Below are 12,137 nucleotides of genomic sequence, written 5' to 3' on the forward strand. Positions count from 1 at the left end.
GCCAGACGGCGCTTCCGGTCCCCACCCCACCCCCGCCGCGGGCGCCATTGTTGTGCGGGGCGGGTCTGATCGCGCCGCCGCGGCCGCCATCTTTGTGTGGGGCAGACCCCTTGCCTGCTTCCGGGAGGTGAACGCCGGGAGGCCGCTGGGTGCGTTTCTTTCTCTCTCTCTCTTTTTTTTTTAAATAAGACTATTTTCGGGGAACGATTTTAGAGATATAGTAAAATGAAGACAGTATAAAGAGGTCCTATATACCCTCTCACGTAATTTCCCATATTATTAACATATTAGTATGTTACCTTTGTTAAAATTAATGAACCTATATTGGCCCAGCTAAAGTTTGCTCATTTTTCCTTAGTTTTTACCCGATGTCCTATATCTGACCTAGGATCCCGTCCAAGATACCACATTGTATTTCGTTCTCATGTCTCCTTAGGCTCCTCCTTGGCTCAGACTCTTTCTCAAGCTCTCCTTGGTTTTGATGACCGTGACAGTCTTGGGGGAGTGCTGGTCAAATCTTTTGTAGGACACCCCACTATTGGGAAGTGATTTCTAATGATTAGACTGGGGGCATGAGTGTTGGGGAGGAACATACTTTACATGGGTAGAGTGCTATTTTCATGACATATGAAGGATACATACTAGCAACATGATTTATGACTGTTACTGACCTTCACCACCTGGATGAGGGAGTGTTCCTCAGATTTCTCCACTGAGAAGTTACTGGCACTCATTCACCCATTCATTCATGGTTTTGAGGGTTGCCCATGTGTTGGGTTATGGACCAGACCCTGGGGATTCAAGGGAAAAAAACGAGGCATACATGGTTTCTGCCTTCACTGATCATGCATTCTAATGGAGGAAAACATAAAAAAATAAAAACTATCTCCATTTTACAGATGAGAAAATAGGCTCAGAGGGAAAGAGATTTGTCCAAGGATATAATACGCAGTTAGTAAGGCTCAACTCGGACTCCAAAGCCAAACTCCTCTAACCACAACGCCCACTCTAAAGACCAGCCCAGAGGTCAACCAACCTGCTCATCTTTCCTCATCTTGACCTGTGTTAAGTGCCTCAGGAGAATGACAGCACCGCGGGCACCGCCCCCAACAGCCAGCAGGTTGGAGCCATATCTCTTAATGAGAAAATCTCTCAGCAAGTTTTGCATTTGAGCTGCCCACACGCCAGGCTCTCAACACATTACCTAGTGTTGGCAGAAGGAGACACAATACAAACAAGAACGTTGGATTCGTTTCATATTTAATACTTAAGTGCTGAAAATGATAGAAACTGTTTTTCTTTCTTAATGAAAAGAAATAGATAACTTTGTAAAAGTCAGAAAATGCCAGTGTCCCTTTGATCCCATCCTAGGTTTTCCTGCTGTCAGCTGGCTCCAGCGTCAACAATGCAGGATGCATTTTGGAACTCCAGGTATTTGAAAGTGGAACGCACGATTGCATATACGATAATTAATAGCGCGATTGAAAGGGTTTTGTCTCGCTCTGAGCACAGCTGTTTCCTCCTGACCCGGGGCCAATATTAAGAGAAAGTCAACGTATTTACGAACGAGATTTAATAATGCTCACAAGAATAGTCTGCCCTCAAATAGGGAAACGACACATTGTTTTGTTTCAAAAGGTTATAAATGCGGTGCCTGAAAAATCCAGCAGGTAAGCAACAGGACTAAGGGTCTGTTTTTGGAACTGTCTGCTAGCAAATACGCAAACTCCTGTCCAGGAAGCGTTTTGTTGGGGCGGCAGGCGGGGGGTGGGAGGGAAGGGAAAAAAAAAAAAAAGGCGGCGGGCGGGGGGTGGGAGGGAAGGGGGTATGGAAGGGACAGCGCTATTTACATCCCATTCTGCACTTCTCCCTTTTGCCACCCTTAGTACCGTCTGTTCATCTTCTTGAACTTCTCATAGTGATAGTCGTCAGTGGCCTTCTCATTAGCAGGACGCTTGCGGTTAGGAGGGGACCCTGCAAAGGACAAGAGGGAAAGCCATTTGCCAAACTGGAAGCCGCTGAGAAGTTTTAGCTCTGCTTAGGCTGGGACCACGCCTGTCTCACTCCCCCACAGGAGCCCCAGGTGCCTACCCTTGGGGATAGGAACACAGTAGGGCGGCAGTAAACACTTGTTATTTAGTGAATGACAATAAACAGAGGGTGGAGTCAGGTGACTGTATGGTGACACGACAGCAGACTAGGTGACCAGTCGGTGGGTGTGCCACTGCAGTGACAGTTTGACTCTGTACAAAGCCTGGTGCTCAGTACTTTCAGATACAACTTCTTTTACCCCTCACAGCGATTCTAACAGGGGCACGTTGCCATCACTGTCCGGAGAGCTTAGGTGACTTCCTCAAGGTTGCTCAGAAAGTGAAGGGAGGTTGAGAGTCGAACCCGAGTCTGGTGACTCCAAAGTCCTTGCTTACTACATGTGAGTAACACAAAGCTCTGGGAATCGAAGACTACACAACCAAGATGTTACAGAAAATCATCTCTCAAGTGGCAGGGAAGGGAAAACAACAGCCTGGATTTTTCAGAAGCCTCAGCAACTTCAGCATTTCCTGAGATCATCCTGTTGTAGATGAAAAAGGAGAAGCCCCCCGGTGCTGGTTAGCACGAGGTAAAGGGGCACCGCTGGATGCTGCCAGCGGGGGAACAAATCGCCCCACGTCTAGGGGAGCCTTTGGGACTTCTTGGCATGTAGCTTAAGGACATGATGATATAGGCAAATACAGTGTTTAAATAGGGAAAAATGAGGGGCACTGAGATGGCTCAGCAGTTAAGCGTCTGCTTTCGGCTCAGGTCATGATCCCAGGGTCCTGGGATCGAGTCCTGCGTTGCGCTCCCTGCTCAGAGGAAAGTCTGCTTCTCCCTCTCCTTCTACCCCTCCCCCTGCTTCTGTGCACATGCATGCACGCTCTCTCTCTCAAATAAATAAAATCTTATAAATAAATAGGGAAAAATGAGAAACAACCTAAGTGTCCAACCAGGGGAACTGCAGTATATCCATACAATAGAACATGAGATGGCCACTGAACAGGAAACTATGTATTTACTGTCACAGAGAGACAGGCAGGGCACACTACTGAATAAAACACTATGTGATCCTGTTAAAAATGTATACAATATATCTTTCCAATACACATGTTTTTTGAAAGTCTGGAAGGTTATCCATAAAGATGTCAACAGCACTCATCTTTGGCTGACATTGTGAGTAATTCTGAATTTATTTTTGATTATTGAAATGTCCTAACTTTTCAAGTCTCTATTACCTTTGATAGCCCAGTGAATCCTCAGAGCAACCCCAAATGGTTGGTTTTATGATGATCCCCATTTACAGGTGAATAAAGCGAGGCTTGGAAAGGGGAAGGCAAATGGCCATGGTCCGGAGAATGGAGTGGAACCCAGGTGCGCTGGCCCCAAAGCCCAAGCTCCACCCCTGCCGATGCCGCCCTGCCTCCACGGGCCTCTGCTGTACTCACGCTCGGGCTCTGGCTTCTCTGTGTCACCCACTCTCAAGGGTCGGGCTTTGGGCTCTTCTTTGTTTCTCCGTATGGGGGCATTGAGCTCCTCGTGGTAAACTGAATCAAAAGAGACCAGGGGACACGTCAGACAAAATACGGGAACCAGGGGACCTCCCCCATGGGGCAGAGCTACTCCCCCAGAAAAGCTCACATCGGTTGTGCTGCACATAATTCACAGCCATGTTGGTGGGCACGAAAGATGTCTCACTGTCTTTCTTCTTGTTCTGTTGCTCTGCCAGCAGGCGGGCCTTGGCATCCTCCGTGGAAATGATATTTTTTATTTTAGCGCTGCAGGGAGAAAGGAGCCATGCCATGTATTAGATCGTCTCACCTTTGGTCTTCAGACAGAACTGACGGTCAGGCTGGAAGCCCACCAGCACACAGGGAGATCCTGTCTGGGAGCACAGCGCTCTACAGCTGACCAACTCTCCTACAGTCACGTTCTCACATGTTCTCACAGCTGTCAGCAATGCAGGACATACTGTCCTCTTCTGATCAAGAGGAAACTGAGCCTCAGAGAGGAAAAGAGAACTGCCCAATCTCAGAGCTAGTAAGGCCAGAAAAGAGGGGAGAACCCAGAAGTCTCCCCACTTCCTGCTACGTCCAAAGAGGATTCTGAACATCGGATTTCTTCCATGACAATCCCGTGTTAGAGCAGATGTTCTCCAAAAAATAAAAAGGAGGATCATGGGGTGGGTAAACCTTTAACATTGCTCCTGCTAGAATAAAAGAGAGGAATACGAGGGTCTGATTAGAACAGCTGAAAAGCTGTGAACAAAGATTAAACAAACACCTGTATACAGACATCAAATCATTATGTTGTAAACCTGAAACCAATATAATGTTACATGTTAACTATATCTCAATAAACAAAACATTAGACTTTTGCGTTCAGGAGACTTTCCCTTAAGTCTAACAACACTGACCAATCCTTCGGACACACTGTGGGCACACAAGCATCTCAGCCTGCTGGAGAAAATATAGTTATTATGTGTGGGTTTCCAAGGAGACAGGTAAGAAACAGTCCCCTTCACTTCTTTGGTGGGCTAGGGGCAGGAGAGGGGCCAGACCAGGGGTCTGAAACGTACTCGATGCCTAGGTCCACCTCGGGGATGCCGCTCAGCATCTGGTTGGAAAGCATCTCTTCGGTCTTCTTTGCTGAGGAAACACGGATGTTTTCTGGAAGTTCGTAAAGACAGTCCTCTGCATTCTTCGGCTTGACTTTCTGTTCCTCGTGTTCCACAATCCCCTTCCTCTTCTTCAGCTCTGTCTCAATGTACTTCATCCTGAAATGAGAAAGCCACAGGCCTCAGGGAGAGGCAGGAGGCTCACAAAATCTGTCTTTAAAATGAGTGGTCCTCAACACTGGCCCACAGAGCAGGGATGGTCCATGAAGTTTCCATCAGTCCGTGGAAAAATGAGAAACATTAAAATAACTTGAGTTTTTTCATCAAGCAAAACTTTTTCAGCTTAAAGCACCAACCTCTATTATGAGATTATGCCCTCCCAATTTACTGGTGTTAATACAGGTAAGGTTCGCTGAAGACAGAAAGGGAATGGTAGACGGTAGTCATCTGTTTAACAGCCTTGTTAGCAAAAAAGTGGGCAAGTCCAGTGTTTACTCCTACAGTGTTTAGGAAAAATATTACTAGTCAAGGAATCTAAAATCCCAAGAACCACTTTTTAAAGAATTTTTTGAAATGCCTGGGAGGTGGGGTGACAGGGGCCAACTTTGCTGCCTTTGAATAATTTTAGAAATGTCATCTGCGACTAAACATCTTGCACTCTGTCTAACCCTACATCTCTCACAGCTAGACTGATACCCACATGTCAGCATCCTCGTCCCTTCGGTTGGTTTCTGCGGAAAATGACGTCCCCAGGTGGAGGTCTTCCTCTTCGCTGATCCTAAAAGGAGAAGCAATGAAGCAGAGTCTTAAAGTCACAGTTCAGTGAGGCTGAGCTTGATATTATATAAATAAAACACACACAGAAAGTACATCCTGCTTATGGTTGGGAAAAAATATATATGTGATATGTAAATAGAAGAAACAGAAGCAAGCAAACCGTTGGCCTCTGGAGATTTTTCTGGGGAATGAGTAGATACTTTAATTTCTTATTTTCTATTATTTTTTTAATTGTGTTTTTGTGTGCTTCTTAAAAAAGAAAAACAAAACTTGCACACGGGTTTGAAACACACTAAACAATGCACCTTTACAAAAGGAGAGTATCCGTAGCACGCTAAGCTAACTTTTCAAGAGTTTTTGTTTTGGGGGTGACTGGGTGGCTCAATCGGTTGAACATCTGACTCTTTTTCTTTTTTTTTTTTAAATAAGATTTTATTTATTTGAGAGAGAGAGCACACAAATGGGGAGAAGCAGAGGGAGAAGCAGACTCCCCGCCCTGAGCAGGGAGCCTGATGCGGGGCTTGATCCCAGGACCCTGGGATCAGGACCTGCACTGAAGGCAGATGCTTAACCGACTGAGCCACACAGGCACCCTGAGCATCTGACTCTTGATTTCGGCTCAGGTCATGATCTCTGGGTCATGGGATTGAGCCCCACACTGGGCTCCACGCTTAGCAGGGAGTCTGCTTGACAGTCTCTCTCTCCCTCTCCCTCTGCCCTTGCCCCAGCGCATGTGTGGACATGCATTCACACTCTCTAAAATTAAAAAAAAAAAAAAAAGTTTTGCTTTCATTTGTTTTTAAGTTACCGACCCTTCATAAAGCACACAGGATACTTCAGGGTATCCCACTAAAGCTGCTGCTGCAGGCCCCAGCTATCTGGGGTCACACAGACCCAGGCAGGGGCTACAGGTTAGTGTCTCAGCGAGGCCTGCACTTACTTATCTTTGCCTCTTTCTTTCAGTTTCTTCATGTCCACCATACCGCCTGTCTTCATCTGAAAGGGATCATCCTACAGAAAGAAAACACAGCTGAGAGGAACCATCTATATAACCGGCAGTGGACTTTTTTTTTTTTAAACACAATCACCCACTGGAGAGCAGCCACAGCTCCCCATTACCCACGGAGGCCCCCACAACTCACCACTAGGGTGGTCTCTTCTTGTACCTTCTCTCCCACCAGCAGGGCCACAGCACTGAACAAAAACAAAAGGGGAGAGAGAGAGAGAAAGAGTGGGTGAGTAAGAGTGAGAGACAGAGAGAGACAAAAATTACATAATTGAGATATGAGGAAAAACACTCAGAAAGTTTATACGTTGCAACATTAGAGTAAAGGCAAGATCTGAGGAGTGGGCACCAAAGGCAGCTGGAAAAGCCTACAAGCATAAAACAGAGTTGGGCAAGCACTTTAGGTGCTGGGTGGGGGGTACGGTCAAGTGGTACACTCTCCTAAAAAGCCATTTGACATTATCTTGGCTTGGCAATCTCATTTCTAAGATTTTGCCTTTGGGGAACACGAAGCTGAAGACAAATGTAGAAAAATACCCATCACACCCTTATTCGGTGAACATTTACAAATGACCTACTGTTCTCTACAAATGACCCCTAAGTAGGGGATTAGTTGACAAATTAAGGCAAATGCAAGTGGTGGGCTAACATGCAGCCACTAAAAAGGATTTTGGAAAAATAAACCACAATGTTAATGACTCAACTGTGAAAATGAGTTGAAAAACAGCATAGAAGTACTCACAATCTTTACAAAAGAGAGAAAGAAAACAGATTGGTCAGAACATTAAATGTTAACACTGGTTACCTGTAGATGGGAGAATTATGGGTGCTGCTTATTTTTTTGATTACACTTTTCTAAATTTTCCAAACTCTTAACAATCAATGTGCATTTCACAATCGGGTGCAATAAAAACACAAGTTAATAACCCGTTTCTGCACCTCTGGGGCAAACCTCAAGACCACAAAGCTCAGGCCATCTCCTGGTTAAACGTCTTTAAAGAACGCTGGACTCCTTTCAGGGCAGTGGAAGGTGTACGGTGTGTTAAGAGAAGGAGCTCTGTCTGAGGAGATAGCTGTGATGGCGATGCAGGAGGGGGCGTGTCTCTGTCAGCTCCGCCTCCTCTTCCTTCGGGTCCCCCAGCGATACCCACCTCACCCCGTTGGGCCTCTTCCTCAAGTTTTGCACCTCGCGGGTCTCTTCTAGCTTTAATCTGGAAAAAGGCAACGCACAGACTGAGAGACCCTCCGCGGAACTCAGACTCAAAAGGCAGCTTCGACGGGCACCCCTGCCCAGATGCTGAGCCGCCGGCATAACGTTCCAGAAGGTGACCCTGCGCTTAGACCCACTGGGTGTCAGATCCACCGTGCATCCTGGGGACACCTCTCCCAACTGTGCGGCCCTGGGGCGGCGGCCTCATCCCTAGGAGCCTCAGTTTTTGTCTGCAGAAAGGGACAACAATCTCGGCTCACAAAGAGGAGCCTGGCCGGTGATTAAGTCCCACAGCCGGCTCTCTCTTCTTGCCCCTTGGAAGCCCCATCCCAAACGCACCGAACCTCCTCTGAGTCCTGCTCATCTTCTTCCGACTCTGAGTCGGCCCGGCGCCGGCGGAAACTCTTGCCGGTGACCGGCATGGTCCCGCCGGTCCCGCGGTCCGGCCGCCGCGCCCCTGTACCGTGGCCCGGGCTGCTTCCGGCGCGCAGCAGTGAGGTCAGAGCGCGCAGCGCATAGCGCACAGCTCCAGCCCCGCCCGGCCCCGCCCCAAACTTTCCTGGCCCCGCCCCCGGCCCGCACTATCCGCCTGGCCCCGCCCCCATCCGTGGCGTCCCCCTCTCCCGATTGGGCGGCCGAGGGGGAGGAGGCGGGGCGCGGCCAGCGGGCCCCACGGCCCTGCGCGGTGCAGCTGTGGGTGCGCTTGACTGACAGGCAGCGGCGGCGCGGTTGCGACAGCAGGTGAGTTCCGGGCCGCCGCCCGCTGCTTCGGGGGTGGGGGCCGGCCCTCTCCGAGCAGGGACTATCACAGCCTGGCTTCGGGCCGGGTAGGGCCTGGCGCTGCCAGGTGCGCGAAACGCCGCTGCCAGGTGAGCGGAGCCCGGGACCCCTGGCCGCCGCCGCCCTCTCCCCTCCTTCGGCCGGCGCCCAGGGGTTATCCTCTGGGGCCCCGATGCCCCACTTGGAGCCCTGGGGTGTCGTTACTTCTCCGGAAGGGGGGCCGCCATCTCTTTTATTTCTGCGGGGCCTGACCCAGCGTTGAAAACACGAGTGTGGCGTGTCGGGGCGCTGACTTATTCCCCCCGGGTCTGGGCCCTGACGTGCATTTTTTTCTTTAGGGATAAAAGATGACCACTTCTTAGCAGTGGTGAATTAAAGTCCGGGCGCCGACTGCCCCTCTAATGGTGGCCTCCAGCCACTTCATCCCCGCGTCCGATGTTTTTGAACGTACTCCGGAGTGTTTGAGGGGAGGGGGCCCCTCTTCGTGTGCTTGCCGGCCTCCTCCCCGGACCTTCAGGGGCCTTGTTTTCGTCCTTTGTCACGAGGACTGTCGCTGTGCCCTCCGCTCTTTCCACCCCGAGGATGCTGTGAGGATTAAGTTTATTTGAAAACAAACAAACAAACAAACAAACAGGCGTCAACGAACGCTTAGGAAATAACTAAATGTATCAGTGATGGCTTACAGGACTTTTAGGAACCTCTTAAACAGTCTTCCTTTTCTCAGTATAGGCCGGTCCTTTTCTTTGAAAGCACTGCCCCTTATTAAGCGCTACTATGTGGCAGGCGCTGGGCTAGGCATTATCTCCGTGAACTCCCACAGCAATTCTATGAAGTAGATCGAGTTATTTTTCATTTTGCAAACGAGGAGACTTTGGTTCGGAGAGGTGATAGGTGCTTAAGCTTACACAGCTGGAAGGTGGAGCGGGGATCAGGGGCAGGCTCCCCTCTGCTGCAGGTTCTGTACAGTACCTAGCACAGTAGCAGCTCAGTAAATGTTTGCTGCAGCTGCTGTTATTATAGCTCATCGGCTGGGGGGAGGGGCTGACGGAGACTGTTTTGGTTTCCTCTTCTGGAAGACCATTCAGACGCAGGGCAGCACTTCTGGAATGCCTTCCTTTTCTCTGGAACAGTCTCTTCCTGAGATTGCTGTTCTCTCCCTTGGACTGAGACAAATGAACTCAGGACTTCTTGGAACAGCTTTTTGGCTTTGGTCAAAAGCCATATATTAAAATCTCAAAGTCTCGCCTTCTGCAGTCTGGTTCAGCCAACCCCAGATGCACCTGGGAATCACTGGACACCCTGTCCCTGCTGGCTGAAGGGGAGGCTCCCCAGGAGTTGCTGCAGGAACCCAGGGAGTCCATGTTTGCAGACATCACCCTTTTAGAGGTGGCTCTGGTTTTGCCCACCTAGCAACCCTCCCCCTAGGAGGTACTGGACAGCACTAAGGAGAGGGCCAGAAAGCCAAGGACATTTCTGGACCCTTCTTCTCCTCTGACATCCCAGGGAGGAGCTTCGGGTACAAATGAGCTGGCCCTGTTTGGCAGGGCCAGAAATGCCCAGTGCTGCGCACCCCCTGGGCTGTGGCAGATCTCACTGAGACCTGTGTAGCCGAGGCAGTGCTGGGAAAATAGCAGCTGTGAATGTGGCGGTGGGTGGCCAGGCTACGGGGCTGCAGACCCTCTTAAGTCTTGCTGGGCCTTTTTTTGGGGGGGGTGAGATGAAACTGCTTCTCAGAGGGAGCCTCCAGGAAATGTGGGTTCTCTTCAGTTCAGAGATGTGTCATGCTTTAGTTTTGAGAGTTTGGTTGTTTAAGGAAATGTACGTGTTTGGCTTGAATTTGGGTTGGTTCTCTAGCTCCTTTCTGGAGCCGGGCTTGTTTCAGGGTTCAGTGGACATTAATGTCTAGGTAGATTTGGGATGTAGCAACACAATTGCAGTTCGCAGCCTGGCTGTAGTAAGTTCGGTATTTGTTGGACTAATTTACTTAGTCAGATATTTGCTGAGCTTTTACTGAATAGAGCAGGCACTGATCTAGGTGCTTGAAGTATGCCAGGGAGCAAAAGAGACGAAAGATCCCTGATCTAGTGGACTTTGGGTTCTTGTTTGTTTGTTTATTTAGATTTTTTTTTTTATTAATTAGAGAGAGAGAATGAGAGCATGAGCAGGGGAGGGGGTGAGAGGGTAGGGAAGAGCAGAAGGAGAGGGACAAGCTGACTCCATGCTGAGGGTGGGGCTCGATCCCAGGACCCTGAGATCATGACCTGAGCTGAAATCAAGAGTTGCAGGCTTAATCACCCGAGCCACCCAGGCGCCCCTGGACTTTAGGTTCTAATAACATAAGTATGCAGAGTATAGCAGAAGGTTATGAGTGGTATGGAAATAGAGTGAGGCAAGGGAATCATGCGTGGGAGGGGGGATTGAGTTGCAGATTTAAATTGGTGTATTCTCATTTGGGATTAGGTCAGTAACACGATCAAGCAGTGGAACTGAGTTATAGGTCCTGACCCGCAGTGCAAGCCCCTGTTTTGCCACCTTACAATGTGACTCTGGGCAGGAGCCTTCCCTTCTCGGAGCCTCTTTCCCCCACTGGAGTCCCTATTCTGTCATTTCCTGGCTCTGTGACCTTTGGCGTGAACCTCTCTGACCCTTCTGCTTTGCGGTTTTAGGAGTCTTAGTCTGAGTTTCTGCATATACTTATGCACTCCAGGATTTGTGGCTTCTCAGTGACTGGGGCCAGTCAAGCCTTCCAGCCTGCTAACCCCCAGAGCCTGTCAGGCTGGGGTGGCCCCAAACCCATGCCCTCTCCAATTAACTGACTCTTCCAGAGCCTGAGAACAAATTGCAGTGCCAGGCTTCAGAGGTGTTATCGTAGACTTCAGGAGTTTAAGTTGAGCAGACAAATGCTCTGTGAAGCATGACTCAGAAGTGGCTCTTGTGAAGGAGGCCCGAGGAAGCTGCCCTCCAGAGGTAGGAGTTTGGCTTGGAGGAGGTGAAGATCACCCCCACCAGTCTGGCTGGGGCTGTTGGGGAGACTGTGGGGCTGCGTGTTCAGAGCACTGACTTCAGGGTGGGCAGTCCCAAGTTCAAATTCTGGATCAGCGGCTCAGTAGCTGTGTGACCTCCAGCCAGTTAGTCCACCTCTCTGAGCCTCAGCCTCTCCTCCTTTAGTGATGGAAGTGGAGATGGGTTTAGCTCCCAGTTGTTGCCTGCCCTCTAGGATAGTGGTAAGGATTCAGTGAGGTCTCTGTCAGTGCATGGGGCCATTCTGGGCAGGGGCTAGGTGGGTAAGGCAAACGGGAGGTGTGGGAGAACGGAGGTGTGGGGGAAGCAAGACTTGTCAAGGCAGGAGGCTGAGGGAGTCAAGTGGTTGGTTGGATTCTTAGGGAATTAAGGCTGGGCTGGCGGAAGGGATGTATTTGGGCTTTAGGGGAAATGGAGTTGCTTGGAAGTAGGACAGAGAGAAGAGGGCAGGAGGGAGGGAAGGATCATGCTCTGAGGGCCAGAGGGTCATGGAGGGGTGTGGGCGGGTGTGTGGAGTGTGGGATGGCTGGTGTAATAAGGATCAGGGCAGGTGTCTGTGTTGGCGCGGGCTTGGCTGCATCCCCTCTCCTGTCCTAAGGAACTGGCCTCCTAACTGGGAGGAGGAGGTAGCCAGAAATGCCAGGAAGATGATGAGTAATGGGCACCCTAGGCCTGGTCTGAGCGGCTGAGGC

General features: G+C 49.8%; 2 protein-coding genes and 2 long non-coding RNA genes across 15 annotated transcripts in view; 3 read left to right on the forward strand and 1 right to left on the reverse strand.

The window, feature by feature from the left end:
- The first annotated feature begins 13 nt into the window (after nt 1-13).
- Nucleotides 14-1,760, forward strand: LOC109488994. Its single transcript, XR_002141922.2, has 3 exons — nt 14-149; nt 900-1,120; nt 1,372-1,760. It is a non-coding gene; the product is annotated as an uncharacterized LOC109488994 (long non-coding RNA).
- On the reverse strand, nt 1,067-8,144 carry C7H9orf78 (chromosome 7 C9orf78 homolog). 2 transcript variants are annotated; one of them, XM_034664662.1, is made up of 10 exons: nt 7,984-8,144; nt 7,586-7,645; nt 6,571-6,622; nt 6,369-6,439; nt 5,352-5,429; nt 4,613-4,810; nt 3,676-3,812; nt 3,483-3,581; nt 1,890-1,974; nt 1,067-1,204 (listed from the first exon to the last, which is right to left on the reverse strand). In XM_034664662.1, exons 1-10 carry the CDS (start codon nt 8,064-8,066, stop codon nt 1,201-1,203), a joined length of 867 nt encoding a protein of 288 aa, XP_034520553.1. In that variant the 5' UTR covers nt 8,067-8,144; the 3' UTR covers nt 1,067-1,200. The 2 variants fall into 2 exon arrangements, with proteins under 2 accessions (XP_034520553.1, XP_034520552.1); XM_034664661.1 differs by lacking the exon at nt 1,067-1,204 and having other exon boundaries at nt 1,802-1,974; nt 7,984-8,066.
- On the forward strand, nt 1,959-4,615 carry LOC117803039. Its single transcript, XR_004626610.1, has 4 exons — nt 1,959-2,083; nt 2,300-2,620; nt 3,341-3,408; nt 3,811-4,615. It is a non-coding gene; the product is annotated as an uncharacterized LOC117803039 (long non-coding RNA).
- Nucleotides 8,145-8,279: 135 nt separating the features above from the next.
- Nucleotides 8,280-12,137, forward strand: part of USP20 (ubiquitin specific peptidase 20) — a 43,165-nt gene continuing 39,307 nt past the window's right edge. For 10 of the 11 annotated variants that reach the window (XR_004626611.1, XR_004626613.1, XR_004626614.1 and 7 more), the window contains exon 1: nt 8,280-8,385. The gene's annotated coding sequence lies outside the window, so the exon portion shown is untranslated. The other variant, XM_034664664.1, reaches the window with a different exon arrangement.

The sequence above is a fragment of the Ailuropoda melanoleuca genome, chromosome 7 (genome assembly GCF_002007445.2).
Source record: "Ailuropoda melanoleuca isolate Jingjing chromosome 7, ASM200744v2, whole genome shotgun sequence".
Lineage (NCBI taxonomy): Eukaryota > Metazoa > Chordata > Mammalia > Carnivora > Ursidae > Ailuropoda > Ailuropoda melanoleuca.